This window comes from Plectropomus leopardus, chromosome 20 (assembly GCF_026936395.1).
Source record: "Plectropomus leopardus strain MGB_pleo_1.0 chromosome 20, ASM2693639v1, whole genome shotgun sequence".
NCBI classification, from domain to species: Eukaryota; Metazoa; Chordata; class Actinopteri; order Perciformes; family Serranidae; genus Plectropomus; species Plectropomus leopardus.
The window spans coordinates 19,977,986-19,996,043 of record NC_142195.1 but is presented as its reverse complement, the minus strand read 5'-3'; the positions used below and the strand labels follow the sequence as shown (position 1 = coordinate 19,996,043).

The 18,058-nt window shown below is 37.9% G+C and overlaps 1 protein-coding gene across 1 annotated transcript; it reads left to right on the top strand.

Annotated features, from left to right (window-relative positions):
* The first annotated feature begins 130 nt into the window (after positions 1 to 130).
* Positions 131 to 11,860, top strand: dusp4 (dual specificity phosphatase 4). The gene is made up of 4 exons (XM_042508959.2): positions 131 to 822; positions 2,519 to 2,646; positions 5,654 to 5,873; positions 8,645 to 11,860. Exons 1-4 carry the CDS (start codon positions 453 to 455, stop codon positions 9,031 to 9,033), a joined length of 1,107 nt encoding a protein of 368 aa, XP_042364893.1. The 5' UTR covers positions 131 to 452; the 3' UTR covers positions 9,034 to 11,860.
* Positions 11,861 to 18,058: the final 6,198 nt, after the last annotated feature.

Genomic DNA, 18,058 nt, shown 5'->3' with positions numbered 1-18,058 from the left:
AGAAACTATCTTTCAAATGTGGTCATGAGCTGGTTAAAGCATGGCTTGTGCTAAACTCCACTGTACGCCTCATGGAGTCTAATCTCCATCCCTATCGCCTCTCCTTTCATTGATGTCTGTCTTTTTTTATGAATGAACGGCAGAGGAGGAAAGGGGACGGGAAACTGGATGCTTTGTGATTGGCTGCTATCGCTTGACGTCACCTCCGCCGTGACGCTATGCACCCATTCACAAAAAAAAAGGGAAAATAGAGAAACAATCTTGAGAAGCAACACTCGGAGAGGGAGAGGGAGACAGAGAGAGGTGACCGGAGTGAATGTGAGGAGTAGTGCGGTTACAATGCGCGGATAGAGGACAAACGGAGTCCACCGCAGGATCCGGTGGGGGCGCAGCGAGAGAGACAGACAGCCGACAGTGAAACCGAGACACACAGAGCACTGAAACGACGTACGATGGAGGACCTGGGCGAGATGGACTGCCCGGTGGTGAAGCGGTTCCTAAAGGACGACAGCGCCAAGTGCCTGCTGCTGGACTGCCGCTCCTTCCTCGCCTTCAACGCGGGGCACATCCGCGGCGCCGTCAACGCCCGCTGTAACACCATCGTCCGCCGCAGGGCCAAGGGCTCCGTGCTCAGCCTAGACCAGATACTGGCCGGGGACGAGGAGGTCCGGGGCCGCCTCCGCTCCGGGATGTACTCCGCCGTGGTGCTGTACGACGAGAGGACGCCGGACTCCGAGACGGTGAAGGAGGACAGCACATTGACTCTGGTGCTCAACGCGGTGTGCAGACACTCCTCTGGCTCACAAATATACCTGCTTAAAGGTAAATAATATGCTTCATTATTAAAATAAATTTATTTGGGTCAGATGCCGCATGTAGCCCAATGATGATAGAATAGCGCCAGTATCAAAATCCAGGAAAGGTTATTGAATTAATTATTACAGATAAATGTGTTTAGTCTTTCAACCATAGGTATGTATATATTTAAAAAGTTAAGCTATATTACTGAAAATTATGTTTATTTCATTGTTAAATTCAGCCTTTAAATGGGGCAGACACAACAGCAGTCATTTCTTTAGTCACAATTTGTCTGTTTATCACACAAGTATATATCCATAAATTTAATTTTACAAATTCATGGTAGGCTTTTTAACTCAACCTTATTACAAGGCAGTATAGGTGTAAAACAAATACAAAATAAAAGTTATATTAATAAAAACACTGCTAATTTTTATTTCATTGTTAAATTCAGCCTTTAAATGGGGCAATAATAAAAAAACAAACATTTTTTTTTTAGTCACAATGTGTTTTTCATATTTAAAATTTTTATACCCTTATACAAATGATGCTCCTTCTTGAAAAAAGCCTTTGTATAAGTTTTAAAAACAAAGATGTACAAAGAAAATAATAAAAATGCACTCACTTGAATGATTATGACATTTAGAATTTTAACATTATTATTGTAATTATTCTTATTTAGCCTTTGAATTGGACAATCAGACTGATAGTAACAGAAATTATCTGTCAAAATTTCATTAATAGCTTAATTTCAATGGATATGCCACCAGCCTATCTGGGGCATTGTTTATTTTATGTTTTAACCAGTGCAATCAATATTATTTTATTGCCTCCATAAAGATACTTGCAATTGTTTTTGTAACTGCTCGATAGCTGGATGTAAATCCAAATTTTAAATATCTTCTTCACTGTGCCTACTCTATTTTTATGCACTAGTGTAGTTTTTTTCTACAATACACACACTCACCCAGTCACTTGCAGCTACACACATTCATGCACAGGCCAATGGCTGGGAGCTGAGTGAATGAGGTAATGCTGATGCATGGAAGCCACATCAAACTGGAGGGACTTATAGGACACACATGATCCTTTCAGAAAATGGTTTGGTTAAAATCATGGATAGGAAGCTATGAAAATATTAAAAATCAACGCTTTTTTACCCCAACAGACTATATTTAGACTGCGGGGAATTTGAAAAGGCAAAGCTGCTGCAAGCTGCAAGCTGTGGCGCATTCTTTTTCTCTGTGTGTGCATGTGTGTGTGTGTGTGTGTGTGTGTGTGTGTGCATCCTAATGACGTAGTCGCCTTGAAGCATAGGAGTGTAGCTTATAAAGATGACATTTGCCCAGTTAATCTGATGTGATCCCTGAGGTACAGGGAGCAGTGGTCAGTCTGCAGTCTTATTAAAAAAATAAAAGCAAAGAGGATGATGAAATTGTTTTCAAATCCACGATAGTAGATATGGGACGGAGTAGGTCAGGGGTCGGTTTAATAGGCTTTATGTCAGGCTCACTCAGTGCGGAGGTGTAAACCCTGGTGCAGATTGTCCTGGGATGATAATGCGGGTTGCTTCCTTTGTCCTGAAGTATGTATCTGAAGTGTTGTATGCGTATAAACAAAATCCCTATTTCTTTAATATTCCTGGAAGAATCTCTGTTTTTTAACGTGATAATTTAAGATACACTCTGCATCATGTTTGACCAGGATGTCTCTTTCCCAGGTGGATACGACAGGTTTTTCTCAGAGTACCCAGAGTTTTGTATAAAGACCAAATCCTTACCAACGCTCACCAGCCAGTCCAGCATCGACTCTGCCTGCTCGTCTTGTGGGACGCCACACCATGACCAGGTAAGACGCCACAAGAGACAGACAGTTGTACATATTGACACAGAAAGCTGCCATCTGCAAACACTGGAAGTTGTCTGCTTTCCCACATTCATCCAACTGCATTTCCACATCCAGTCTGGGTATTCAAAACAGTGAAAGTTAAAGTACACACTTGTTTCTTCAATCTGAAGACCACATGAGAAAAAGCAATTTAAACTGGTAAGAACATTATCTGAAAATCTGTTTGAATATGTTTGATGATAGGCTAGAGGTCAGAATTCACTATTGATTCACCTCTGCGTCACTTCCTGTGACCCCAGTGGTCTGTTTTTGTTGGTCTACTTTTAGAATCTGCAGATTTAATGCAACATTCACAGTCACATGTGCTTTGGGTTTAATTCCCCTGGAACGCATGAGGAGACAGACAAACCAGCCTCTGTGTGTTTTCTAAGAAAAATGTCTGATAGTTTCAGCCATACTGTCAAGTGTTGTTTTTTTTTTAAATTGAATCCTGCGAATCCTGTCGCTTCCTGTCGGGCATCTCACTTGCTATTTTCCTCTCAGCCCCCACCCCCCCTTCCTCACATTACATCTCTTAGCAGTATTGATCATTTCCTGACGCTGTGTCAGTACCGAGGTCGTCAGCGGCAGTGACATAAACAGACAGAGCCCTCGTCAATAAGTCTCACTACCGGAATAGACCGCCAACTCTCTGACCCCTCAGATGAAGCGAAAGGGAAAACCATACTTCTACTCTTACATTGGAATATGCTTTCAAATATATGTCAAACTAAAACCGGCCCAAGATATATTTTATTTATATGTAGCACAGACTAGATGTGTTTACGTAATATGTTCAGTGGAAATATCTCCTCTGTATAATGTGGCTCAGAACATCTGATGCGTTTTGTTTTCATCATGAAAACGTTTTAAACCATGAAAAATGTGTGTTTGTCATTATGACAGCTACCAGCAGAGTTTGTGGCGGTCTGGTGTTGGCTTGGGCATTTAATTGTTATGGTCAGCAATTAATATGTTCAAAGTAGAGCTGGGCAGTACATTATTGTTATAACGATACCGCGATCTAAGACTTGATAAGGGATGTGTTCGATTATTCGACTAGTCGAGTTTGCTAACCTCGCTAACCAGCACCAGTTATATCAGTCTGTTAAACTTATGAAAATGATTATTATTTGTGTTCACCCAATGAAAATGCCCTTGTAATAAGGTGCGTCTCCGAAGGATTTTGTTTTCCTAACGAATATTGTTTTCAATATTTATTTATTTATTTTTTTAACTTTTATTTAGTGTTGACATGTTTTGTTGTTGCCATGTTTTGTTGGGTCAATGTTCATAATGCAGGATACAAAGTGCTACTCGTTTTGGTGGCATTTAAAATGCATTCTAGTTATTGAAAACTGTGATTATGGATTTCAAATGGCGCCTATAATAACCGCAATATTGTTTCAGACAGTTTTTAACCCTACAGATTAAATTGCACTTAATTTTGTTTCGTTTTCTGAGTGCTTTGTGTTGTAATATTCAAAATGTTGTTTTTTTTCCGATTTTCAGGCTACAATACAGTAACATGACATATTTTTCTTAACTTACCGGACTGTTCTAGCTATTCTATTGTTTATCTTTACCCACGTAGTCATTATTATTGATGATTTTTTATCAAAAATCTCAACATTTTGTACCACCAATAGTTAACCCTACAAAAATGACACAATATCGACATCGATGTATTTGGTCAAAAATATTTGATATCTAATTCTCTCCATATCACCCAGCCCTCATTCAAAACCAGAAAAAATATACGTGATTTCACATTTTTACTTTCCGAGAGATTCTTCCTTTTTCCAGGAAATGTACCAAACCGTCATGCCTTCGGTCAGAGCTGTCACAAACGTCGAGTAAAAGTGACTTTCTGAGGAAATGTTGCTGTGGAGGTTTTTTTTTCTCAGATTAATATTTTTTTCCACTGATAAAGTGTGATCACATGAAAAGTACAAGGTGTCCTCAGTGAAGCATGAGAGAATGGTGAATGTAAATCCTACAAATAGATCTGTTCCTCTAAATGTTATGGATTGAGCATGTAGTCTTCTTATCACACACTCAGTGTTTCCATATGGGGTAAATAACTCGGCTTGAAACTAACTAATTAGCCCTATCGAAAGACCCTTCATTAATCACACAGATAATAAGCTACCTCTGTCTGATGAAAGGCCCGGCTAATGTTATTAGCAAAATATTTAAGCGAGGTCACACTTAGGCTGAAGTCATCTGCCATCTGCTGCACACTGAGACAGTGAAGTCTTTGTCTTATCATGTAAGCTGTTTTTTTATTCACATCAGGTCTGGAGATGTTACTTCATGTAATGACTGAAGACTGACTGACTGAATAAATTATGAACAATATGCCTCAGAACCAAGCAGCAAACTCAACTGAGTTTGGCTGAAAAATGATGCTGAGTGTCAAAAACCGCAGTTCGTCTAATGGCCACTTGAGGCTGGCGCCAATAGCAAGTCAATCCCCATAGACACCCATGTTGAAATGCCGATTTTTACAACAGAGATAAAGATGTTTACAGCCTGGTACAAAACTACAGTTTTGGTGTGCATAGTTAATTTCCCCATTAATGACAACTGTACAGAGGTGAATTTTTATATAACTCACCTGTTTTTTATTTTTTATTTTTATTAAGGCCTAAAGTTATGAATAATTAAAGGCAAGCTGCTTCCAATGACAGGCTGTCTGCCAGGCATCATTACAGTGTATGAGTCAGATCCACCCCTCGCTCAACCATAGCTCATCCAAATATGGTCCCTTCTGGCTCCAAAAACCCAAGATGGCGACAACCAAAATGCCAAACTCAAGGGTTCAAACCAGGAGTCCACAAACCAATGCTTCACGGTGGCTATGTCTGTTATTTTTAAACAGTCTCTGCTCAGAATAGAAAATCTGTCTCGTCTAATGAAACAATCAACTGATCAACTAATATTCTCCCATCTGTTCTTCATTCAGGGAGGTCCTGTTGAGATCCTCCCATTTCTCTACCTTGGCAGTGCCCTGCATGCCTCAAAGAAAGAGGTTCTGGACGCCATAGGAATCTCCGCCTTGCTGAACGTGTCTGCCGACTGTCCCAACCATTTTGAGGGGGCGTACCAGTACAAATGTATTCCCGTGGAGGACAACCATAAAGAAGACATCAGCTGCTGGTTCCTGGAGGCTATTGAGTTCATAGGTCAGTGAGTAAATGTGTGACGTGTGTGTGTGTGTGTGTGTGTGTGTGTGTGTGTGTGTGTGTGTGAGTGTGTGAGAGATAGAACAAGTGCATTCCCACAGTGGATAACCAGAAATGAAATGAGCCTCTGTGCTTGATGTGGTGTAATTTTAGGTGATTTTAAAATAGCTAATCTTAGTCTTTTTTTTGTCAAACCAGCAGTTTAAAACCCAAATATATTTAATGTACTATAATGTAAAACAAGGAAAAGCAGAAAATCTTAAAAGCAAAAGCCATCTAGATTTTTTTTTTCCATTTTTGCTTGAAAACTGACTCAATCAATTGAAGAATAGTTTTTTTTTGATTGACCAATAATTGGAGGTCTAGACATATGTTTACTTTAACTAGATCTAATATCTTTGTTTTGTGTGTTAAGTTCACATTGCTGAGGTATTTCTTTCTTTGCGTTGTCTGACAGTCTGAGAATTTTCCCCAGAAAAGAGCTCTCAGAGAAAAGCTTTCATGCAGCGGATACACTGTGCATATAGAGCAGGCTCATGATGACAAATCAGACATTTATTCATTGGGATCTGTTGAAAATGATTATTTCCAAGTAGTCCTTTATCACATCCATTTCAGCAGACTTTGCAGTGGCAGAAAAGGTAAAAAAGGTAAAAAAAAAAAAAAATACCCCACAAAATCTAATCAGATTAATCCATTGCAGAAGAAAAACAAAATCAAAGGAAAGACAGAAAATATTGGAAAAGATTCCAATCAATCATTTTCCTGGAGCACAATTTATAATTTTTGTAGGTAATAAAGGCAAGTGTGTGGATTTGCTATCGCTTTGCATATCCACGCTGCACGTAGACGTTGTGTGTGTCGTTTCTGTGCTTTCAGTGTATGTTGGTGAGCGTGTGCTGTGTGTGTGTGTGTAGGTGCTGGTATGCGTCACAGTTAGCTGCTGTGGGACCAGAGTCTGACTCATCCACTGTTACCGGGTGAACAGACGCTGTGGTGGAGTTACCTGAAATCAGTCTGTCTGTGTGTGAAAGCAAGACAGAAAAAATGCAGACAACTGATACACAGAGCGAAACACAAAGCATGAGAGATAGGGGAAGAGGTTGTTAGCAATTATGCATCTGTGCATTTAAAGAATAAGCCTGTAAATGTTCTCCTGCTCATGTGTTTGAGAGGTCATGGAGTGAATTGGATTAAAAGCAGGAGTTTGATATTCAAACGGCAGCATGGCCAGCAGCAGTTGGGGAAAATTAGATTATTCAACATGCAAAAACAATAAAGTTCCTCCCTTATCTTCTTCATATTCTGGGCTTCTAATTTCCTGCAGGCTTCTACACATGCTCCATAACATGACTGCCCAACTAATCAGTCAAACTGTTGAGGAAATTGAGTTGCTTTAATCAAACTATTACCGTAATCTGGTTATTCACAGTAACAAAGTAATGGCATGCATCCATCTGAACATACTGAAAGAGCCAGAGACATAAATAGGACGGGGAGGAAGTGTGAAAGAGGCTGATGACTCAGTTTTTTTGCACTTGTGTGTTTCAGTTAAATGTGATTTGCTGTTTTCTCACTTTGAGGGTAGTTTGACTGCACAGGGAGGGTAAGGCATGAAAAGTGTGGAGGAGAAGAAATGAAAACAGCTTGAAGTGAAGCTGTGCATCTGATGAGTTTAAAATACTCGGTGGCTGTAAAACAAAAAGCATTTTTGGTGGCAGTTTGTGGAGGTTCATGGTGTCCATGAAGAATGTTTTTTTTTGTTTTTTGCAAGCATTAGGAACTGTTGGAAAATAGCCATCAAATTCTCCTTTGCATTCAGTGTGAAATAAGATTTACATGTTGAGGTGTTTTACTGTTATTTGGCTATTGTGTGCCACCGAGTTCAAATAGGGCCTTTTTAAAAGAAATAGCTTAACTGCTTAGAGATGAAAATACAAGAAAACATTGTCATTGTTCATGATGGAAATTAAGCTTGCGGCAAACCACTATAAAAAAAAAACCTCATAGAGACAAAACAAAAACAAGTCTTAAGAGTCTACAACTAGAACCTCTGCAAGGCTAACCTAAGGCACAGCACTGACTATGTTTACATGCACAAAAAAATCACTTTTTACTCTTATTCCGAAAAAGACAATTCCTACTAAGCTGTTTAGATGGCTTAAGAAAAGAAATAATCTTGGGCGACCTCTAGCTCACCAATTAGTGTGCACCACACAGAGGCAGAGTCCTTTACATCAGCAGTGGTTCAATTTTCCAACCTGTTGCCCTTTGCTGCACGTCTTCCCCATTCTCTCTTGCTGTTCTGTAATAAATGCTAAAGATCTCTCACAATAATGTTAAAAAAAAGAATATTTAACTAATATTCCCATTTACATGCAGTCATGCAAACTCAAATTAACGTGCCCTAACATGATGTTTATCACGTCAAAATACGGAAAAGTAGCATGGCTGCAGCAACATGTCAACAGACAAGATGCTGTGAGTTGCAAACTGCAATAAAAACCCTAATTGAGACACATTTTCATATTGAGAATAATAGTGGAATATAAGTGTGCATGTAAACACAGTGACTGATATCAGCAAAATGCTGATGTCAGCATGCTAACATACACACATTGACGACATGCTGATGTTTAGCATGTAACATTAGTGTCTTACCATTTGTGATCACATATGGTAACATTTGAGATTTTTGTAGTAGCCCATAAAACTGAATTATATTTATTATCCATAGAAACTTCTAACCTTTGACCCATCTCCCTCCCCAGATTCAGTACGGGACTCCAGTGGGCGAGTGCTGGTCCACTGTCAAGCAGGCATCTCCCGCTCTGCCACCATCTGCCTGGCTTACCTAATGAAAAGGAAGCGGGTGCGTCTGGACGAAGCCTTTGAGTTTGTGCGCCGTCGTCGCAGCATAATATCCCCTAACTTTAGCTTCATGGGCCAGCTGCTGCAGTTCGAATCGCAGCTCCTCGCCACCTCATGCGCAGCCGAAGCGGCTGCCACAGCGAGCCCGCTGCTGGGACCCAAATCCTCAACGACAACCACTGCAAAGACGACCACGCCCACCTCTCCGTTCATTTTCAATTTCCCAGTTTCAGTGGTGAACCCTGCCTACCTGCACCACAGCCCGATCACGACCTCCCCCGGCTGCTGATGGACAGCCAATCACAGCCAAGTAACTAACTCAGCGCAGACTGGGCTACCATTGGCTGGAAGAGCTGTCAGTCTTACTGGCCGCTGCAGTATGTACATGCTTCCAGGGTGGGGAGGTGAGAAGCGTCAAGGTGCCTGATTAAAAACTGAAAGACTGAAAAAAAACCTTTTTAAAGTTCAGAAACCAGCCAACGCTCCTTCCATTTTAACACAAGATTTCTTCAAACTGACCAAAAATGAACTGGCTTTCAAAACTTGTTTCAGAGTTGGGACAGAGTGTTGGACAGACGTTAACTGACGATACACCTTCTTCCTTTAAAAACAACAACATGCACAGGGACAGACTGACACACAAACACTGACACAGAGAGGCATGTGCAGCAACTTGCTTTCCGCCTCTCTCTCTCACACACACACACACATTCATGACTACCAACTGAATAAGCTCAGTATGAAGACTGTTGCTATGGAGACAACAGGTCTTTAGGAGAGGAGATGGACACAGGAAGGAAGGAGGAATTTTAAGCACCCGCTCTTTCCCCTTTGGGTGTCCCTCCTGTTGCCAGACAAAAGAGATGGATGGAAAAAAGAGGGGAGGAGACGGTGATAGAAAGCAGGAGCCTCTTCAGTGACAGGTGCTCTGACCGGAGCTTCCTGTCTTTCATACGTCCTCTTCCTCTCACCCCACACCTTCCTCTCCTCTCATCTCCTTTTCATCCTTTTATATTCCTTCCTCCTCCTCTCATCTCATTTTCACCCCGTCCGCCCCCTCTCCTCTGCTCCTCATCTCCTCACTGAAGAGGCTAAATAAATAAAATAAGAAGCAAAATAAAGGCCAGGGCCCTTGGAAACAGAGTGGGAAACCCCACTGCAGGCCCCTGATACACACCGTAGGAAACCCCTTCTGGTACATCACTAAAAAGTTGTTATGGATGAAAGGGCTGAAAGGAAAAGCTGTGAGAGAATGACGTCATTACAAAAATTAGGTTTGGCTGAAAAAAGGAGGAAAAACATTTTGAGCACAGTGGCTCTGGAAGATAGCTGCTTGAAGGACCATTCTGCTGGTTTGTTTAAATGCATTATAAATGATTTATTTTAACTCTTGTCACAGCAAACACAACTTTAACTTTCTATTCTGTTTTGCGCGTTTATTATACCAGATGAACTGACTCCGATAGGAGGCTTTAGATTTTTTTTTTTAGATAATTGGCTTAAACATGCATCACCAGCGACTTGTCCTTTAAGATGTTTGTGCCTTGTTCACAAAGGTATCCTGTGGATTTAGGCATGCTGCTAGAAAGCATTGCTGAATGTTAGTCAGACTTAAAGAAAAAACAAAAAAAACAGAGCTCAGCATTTCAGCAGCGCAGTACAGACTCTTATTCCACATTTTCAAAAGAACAAAAGCTTCTGTGTTTATCTCTCACACTCACAGATGGACACAAACACATAATAGACTGATTTTGAAAAAGTCCATATTAGACATTACAATGAGAAATATATATTTGTAATATACTGATATATATATATATATATATATATATATATATATATATATATATATCAGTGTTTGAACAAATTTCCCAAGCTAATAAGGCAAACTTCCTAAACCATTAATAAACACCTAAATATTGAAGTTAAATAATGATAATTAGACCAAAAAAATGACATCTTAGATATGAGTAAATTGGAGAAACTTTTTATTCTCTTGCATATATCATCATGGATAGACTTTCATGAATGGGACATTAAAACATGTGTTTTAGACTCTGCTTACAAAACATCAGGGACCCAAGTTTTTTTCCTTGCGAGGGAAATTCAGGTTAAAATAAAACATAGTCACTTATTGATTTCACTTTTTTAAATCCATGCTGAAAAAAAAGGAATGATGAAGAAAAAGAGAAGATAGCTTTGCGTTTTGACACCATAATCCAATAACAGAAAGTTGTCCTTCTTATTTTTCTGTTTTTGAAGATTGTCCACAGCTCTTTCCTTGACTCTTTGACGTCATGCAATACCGTATTACAGTCCACTCAAGGAAAACAACAGTGACTTTTTATGGCGTCGCACCCAAACATGTCAAATCCTCGTATTGTCACAATTTGAGACAATGTTTGTATTGCTTCTGCTTTTGACCAGGCCAAGCTTTACACTCTGTGCTAGACATCCAAAGGCACAAAGTCCAACCATGGTTGCTTCTATACCTGGGTCCTGATGTACGCACCACAGATACACACGCACACACACACAAACACACACACACACACACACACCACACACACACACACACACACACACACACACACACACACAGGGTTTCAAAGAAAACAAAGCTTTTTCTGTTTTTGAAGATTGTCGGCACCTATCTCTGTAGCACTTTGAAGTGATGCAATACTGTATTTATAATTTATGATTGATTTGCACATCATGGTCATAGTAGACTGACTAGACTTTGCATAAAGACATTTTGTCCACGTAGAGAGAAAGAGAGAGACAGAGTGACAGAGAAAAGACAGCCAATCAGTAAAAAACGCAATACTTTGTACACATCTGTGTGGTAATTGTCCGTCCGTCCGTCTGTCTGTCTGTCAACCTGTCTGCCTCTCTGTGTTAGTTCATCTGTCTTAACTGTCTTTCTGTCTGGACAATGCTGTTTAACCATCATGGCAATATCAATCCTCCACTTGGACATTTATTTTATATATATATAAATATATATATATAAATGTTCCCTCAATTTTATTGTGGAATGAATGATCCGTGCATTTATTTATTATTGAAGATCCACTGTTGAATAAAATAAAACAATGTTCTTAATTAATAAGGCATATTTGCTTCTCTTGAATGATGTCTTTGTGCCAAACTTACATTATGGGTTATGTGGGAATTATTAAACACATAAGTAGAAGTACAGCAGAAGAAGCAGGTGAAGTGACTTTGCATGCTCATGGTGTTTTGATTCATTCACTAATTAAAACAGATTTTACAGAAAAAGATTATCGAAAAATGATATGTAAATAGTTTGTATAGTAAATAGATAAAGTATTGTCCCTGTAGATGCATATTGCAGCTGTGATTCCAGCATTCCAGAGGTTCATTTAGCAAATTTAACAAGGCATATATGTCCAAAAATTAGATAAAGGGGGGAATCAATGGACAGCATGTGTTTTAATTTATATATTAGGAACTTCTTTGTGTGATATTTCTTTGAGTACCCCTGTCAGAAAGGGGAATATTAACTTGCAGCGCCACCCAGTGGTACAATTATTTAATTCTCATTTAGTCTATTTTCAGATGGTGACAGCCACAGAACATGAATGAAACACGAACCCAGCTGCAGGTAAGTGTGTGATTCCAAGTAAAGCCACAGAACAGAACAGAAATGCATAGTTAAAAATGCCATGAAAAACGTCATACTATGTCACGGTTTAGCATGACAAAAAACTTTTTTAAAAAATGTCATATTACAGTATGCCAAAACATTTAATACAAATTGTCATAGTGTAGTATGCCAAAAAAATGCCATCAAAAATGGCATAGTATAATATGTCATGAAAAATATTATAGTATAGCATGCTATGTTATGGTATAGTATACAAAAAAAGTTATAAAAATGTCACAATATAGTATGTGATGAAAATGTAATAACAATGTTATAGAAGAGCATGCCATTACCAATGTCATAACAGTATAATTGAATAGTATGTCGTGAAATAAATGCCACAAAAATGTCATAGTATACTTTGTCATTAAAAAAAGTAATAAAAATGTCATACAATAGTATGCAGACAAAAAAATATTACTATACTATAATATATAGTCTGTCGTACCTATGCCACATAACATTGTCACAAAAAGTAGTAGTATGCCGGGAAAAAGTCATAGTGTAGTATGCTATTAATATTTTCTTTTCCACATTTAATTTACAAGGAGCCTTTTCCAACGATAATTCTAGGAAACTCGCAGTAGCATTTCTTTTATGCCCATTATCATAGAAAAGAACATTAGGTCGGACCGCCACCCAGTGGTAAGAAAATTTAATTGTCCTCATTTTATTTTCAGATGGTGGTATCTACCAAAGACGAGCGAAGCAACAGGTAAGTGTATGATTCCTTGTGTCACAGTCCGGCTTTTGAGCAGGAAAAAACGAGAGAGAAACACACATTAACAAATATGATTATTTATTAACTAAACGTGGTTGAACAGGTCAAGCACGTGGCACTGAATGTGTGTGTAAAATGGACTTGAATTGACTTGACAAATCAAAGGTGTGGGGAGGAGGCTCTGTCTCAAGCTCGAGACGCACCGGGCACATGTGTATCACGTAACAGTGATTGCGGTCGTAGTTGCTGCCCTGTGATGAGAAAACAGAAATACCACAACAGCGGCGCCTAGCTGAGGTGTCGTCGTACTAATAAAGACATGTCAGAGAGGACATAGTAAAGTATACCATAACAAAAGTCATTTAAGAACATCTTTAAGTAGAATGTAACATGTAAGCTATACTATTGCAGGTCACAAAAAAAGGATAAAAATATGTAATAGCATAATCTGTCCAAAAATATTTTCATGACAAATATCATGGTGTGGTTGTGATAATACTTTTAAAAAATGGTATTATGCCATGAAAAGGTAACAGTTTCATTTGTCATTAATGTGGTTTTCATCAGGTTTTTTTTTTAAATGTCATATTTTGACATTTTTGCCATACTATAGCCTTGCTGTTCCGGTCATTTTTTCAACATGCTATATTTTGGTGTTTTTGGCCGTTTTTGAAAAATCCTATGCCATGACGTGTCTCAGCATGCTATTTTATGTTTTTTCATGTCGTTTTCAGCAGTTTTTTGGAAATGTCATATTTTGACATTTTGCCATACTATAGCCTTGCTGTTTTGGTAATTTTTTCAAGATGCTATATTTTGGTGTTTTTGGCTGTTTTGAAAAAATCCTATGTGATGGCTTGTCTCGGCATGCTGTTTCACATATGTTAATGTGGTTTTCAGCAGTTTTTTGGAAATGTCATATTTTGACATTTTTGCCATACTATAGCCTTGCCTTTTTCGTCATTTTTCCGACATGCATTTTGATTGTGTTTTTGGGTGTTTTTGCAACTTTCTATACTATGGCATATTTCGTCATGCTATTTCATACTGTTTTGAGGTGTTTTTGGCTGTTTTTGGGACGTGTCATATTTTGACATTTTTGCCATACTATAGCCTTGCCTTTTCGGTCATTTTTTCAACATTCATTTTTATTGTGTTTTTGGGTGTTTTTGCCACTTTCTATGCTATGGCATGTTTCGTTAGGCTATTTTAAGCTGTTTTGAGGTGTTTTTAGCTGTTTTTGGGACGTGTCATATTTTGACATTTTTGCCATACTATAGCCTTGCCTTTTTGGTCATTTTTTCAACATTCATTTTTATTGTGTTTTTGGTCATTTTAGCAACGTTCTATGATATGGCCTGTTAAGTTAGGCTATTTTCTGCTGTTTTGAGGTGTTTTTAGCTGTTTTTGTGATGTGTCACATTTTGACATTTTTGCCATACTATAGCCTTGCCTTTTTGGTCATTTTTTCAACATGCATTTTGATTGTGTTTTTGGGTGTTTTTGCAACTTTCTATACTATGGCATGTTTCGTCAGGCTATTTTAAGCTGTTTTGAGGTGTTTGTAGCTGTTATTGGGATGTGTCATATTTTGACATTTTTGCCATACTATAGCCCTTCCTTTTTGGTCATTTTTTCAACATGCATTTTTATTATGTTTTTGGGTGTTTTTGCAACTTTCTATACTATGGCATGTTTCGTCAGGCTAGTTTAAGCTGTTTTGAGGTGTTTTTAGCTGTTTTTGGGCTGTGCCATGTTTTGACATTTTTGCCATACCTTGCCTTTTCGGTCACTTTTTCAACATGCATTTTTATTGTGTTTTTGGGTGTTTTTGCAACTTTCTATACTATGGCATGTTTCGTCAGGCTATTTTAAGCTGCTTTGAGGTGTTTTTAGCTGTTTTTGGGATGTGTCATATTTTGACATTTTTGCCATACTATAGCCTTGCCTTTTCGGTCATTTTTTCAACATGCATTTTTATTGTGTTTTTGGTCATTTTAGCAACTTTCTATACTATGGCATATTTCGTCAGGCTATTTTAAGCTGTTTTGAGGTGTTTTTAGATGTTTTTGGGATGTGTCACATTTTGACATTTTTGCCAGACTATAGCCTTGCCTTTTCGTTCAATTTTTCAACATGCATTTTTATTGTGTTTTGGGGTGTTTTTGCAACTTTCTTTGCTATGGCATGTTTCGTCAGGGTATTTTAAGCTGTTTTGAGGTATTTTTGGCTGTTTTTGGGACGTGTCATATTTTGACATTTTTGCCATACTATAGCCTTGCCTTTTCGGTCATTTTTTCAACATGCATTTTTATTGTGTTTTGGGGTGTTTTTGACATTTTCTATGCTATGGCATGTTTCGTCAGGCTATTTTAAGCTGTTTTGAGGTGTTTTTATCTGTTATTGGGATGTGTCATATTTTGATATTTTTGCCATACTATAGCCTTGCCGTTTTGGTCATTATTTTCAACATGCATTTTTATTGTGTTTTTGGATGTTTTTGCAACTTTCTATACTATGGCATGTTTCGTCAGGCTATTTTAAGCTGTTTTGAGGTGTTTTTAGCTGTTTTTCGGACGTGTCATATTTTGACATTTTTGCCATAGTATAGCCTTGCCTTTTCGGTCATTTTTTCAACATGCATTTTTATTGTGTTTTTGGGTGTTTTTGCAACTTTCTATGCTATGGCATGTTTCGTCAGGCTATTTTAAGCTGTTTTGAGGTGTTTTTATCTGTTATTGGGATGTGTCATATTTTGATATTTTTGCCATACTATAGCCTTGCCGTTTTGGTCATTTTTTCAACATGCATTTTTATTGTGTTTTGGGGTGTTTTTGCAACTTTCTATGCTATGGCATGTTTTGTTAGGCTATTTTAAGCTGTTTTGAGGTGTTTTTAGCTGTTTTTGGGATGTGTCATATTTTGACATTTTTGCCATAGTATAGCCTTGCCTTTTCAGTCATTTTTTCAACATGCATTTTAATTGTGTTTTGGGGTGTTTTTGCAACTTTCTATACTATGGCATATTTCGTCAGGCTATTTTAAGCTGCTTTGAGGTGTTTTTAGCTGTTTTTGGGATGTGTCATATTTTGACATTTTTGCCATACTATAGCCTTGCCTTTTCGTTCAATTTTTCAACATGCATTTTTATTGTGTTTTTGGGTGTTTTTGCAACTTTCTTTGCTATGGCATGTTTCGTCAGGGTATTTTAAGCTGTTTTGAGGTATTTTTGGCTGTTTTTGGGACGTGTCATATTTTGACATTTTTGCCATACTATAGCCTTGCCTTTTCGGTCATTTTTTCAACATGCATTTTTATTGTGTTTTGGGGTGTTTTTGACATTTTCTATGCTATGGCATGTTTCGTCAGGCTATTTTAAGCTGTTTTGAGGTGTTTTTATCTGTTATTGGGATGTGTCATATTTTGACATTTTTGCCATACTATAGCCTTGCCGTTTTGGTCATTATTTTCAACATGCATTTTTATTGTGTTTTTGGATGTTTTTGCAACTTTCTATACTATGGCATGTTTCGTCAGGCTATTTTAAGCTGTTTTGAGGTGTTTTTAGCTGTTTTTCGGACGTGTCATATTTTGACATTTTTGCCATAGTATAGCCTTGCCTTTTCAGTCATTTTTTCAACATGCATTTTAATTGTGTTTTGGGGTGTTTTTAGCAACTTTCTATACTATGGCATGTTTCGTCAGGGTATTTTAAGCTGTTTTGAGGAGTTTTTAGCTGTTTTTGGGATGTGTCATATTTTGACATTTTTGCCATACTATAGCCTTGCCTTTTTCGTCATTTTTCAACATGCATTTTTATTGTGTTTTGGGGTGTTTTTGACATTTTCTATGCTATTGCATGTTTCGTCAGGCTATTTTAAGCTGTTTTTAAGTGTGTTTTTAGCTGTTTTTGGGACGTGTCATATTTTGACATTTTTGCCATACTATAGCCTTGCTTTTTCGGTCATTTTTTCAACATGCATTTTTATTGTGTTTTGGGGTGTTTTTGCAACTTTCTATACTATGGCATATTTCGTCAGGGTATTTTAAGCTGTTTTGAGGTGTTTTTAGCTGTTTTTGTGATGTGTCACATTTTGACATTTTTGCAAGACTATAGCCTTGCCTTTTCGTTCAATTTTTCAACATGCATTTTTATTGTGTTTTGGGTGTTTTGCAACTTTCTATGCTATGGCATGTTTCATCAGGTTATTTTAAGCTGTTTTGAGGTGTTCTTAGCTGTTTTTGGGATGTGTCATATTTTGATATTTTGCCATACTATAGCCTTGCCTTTTCGGTCATTTTTTCAACATGCATTTTATTGTGTTTTTGGTGTTTTTGACACTTTCTATGGTATGGCATGTTTCGTCAGGGTATTTTGAGCTGTTTTGAGGTGTTTTTAGCTGTTTTTGGGATGTGTCACATTTTGACATTTTTGCCATACTATAGCCTTGCCTTTTCGTTCAATTTTTCAACATGCATTTTTATTGTGTTTTTGGGTGTTTTTGACATTTTCTATGCTATGGCATGTTTCGTCAGGCTATCTTAAGCTGTTTTGAGGTGTTTTTGGCTGTTTTTGGGATGTGTCACATTTTGACATTTTTGCCATACTATAGCCTTGCCTTTTCGTTCAATTTTTCAACATGCATTTTTATTGTGTTTTTAGGTGTTTTGCAACTTTCTATGCTATGGCATGTTTCGTTAGGATATTTTAAGCTGTTTTGAGGTGTTTTTAGCTGTTTTTGGGATGTGCCATATTTTGATATTTTTGCCATACTATAGCCTTGCCTTTTCGTTCATTTTTTCAACATGCATTTTTATTGTGTTTTTGGTCATTTTAGCAACTTTCTATACTATGGCATATTTCGTCAGGGTATTTTAAGCTGTTTTGAGGTGTTTTTAGCTGTTTTTGGGATGTGTCACATT

Excerpts from the sequence above, each read along its gene's own strand:
- dusp4 (XM_042508959.2), top strand. The coding sequence starts at position 453 with ATGGAGGACCTGGGCGAGATGGACTGCCCGGTGGTGAAGCGGTTCCTA. Across the intron at positions 2,647-5,653 it reads GGACGCCACACCATGACCAG|GGAGGTCCTGTTGAGATCCT; the intron begins GTAAGACGCCAC and ends TTCTTCATTCAG. Across the intron at positions 5,874-8,644 it reads GGAGGCTATTGAGTTCATAG|ATTCAGTACGGGACTCCAGT; the intron begins GTCAGTGAGTAA and ends CTCCCTCCCCAG.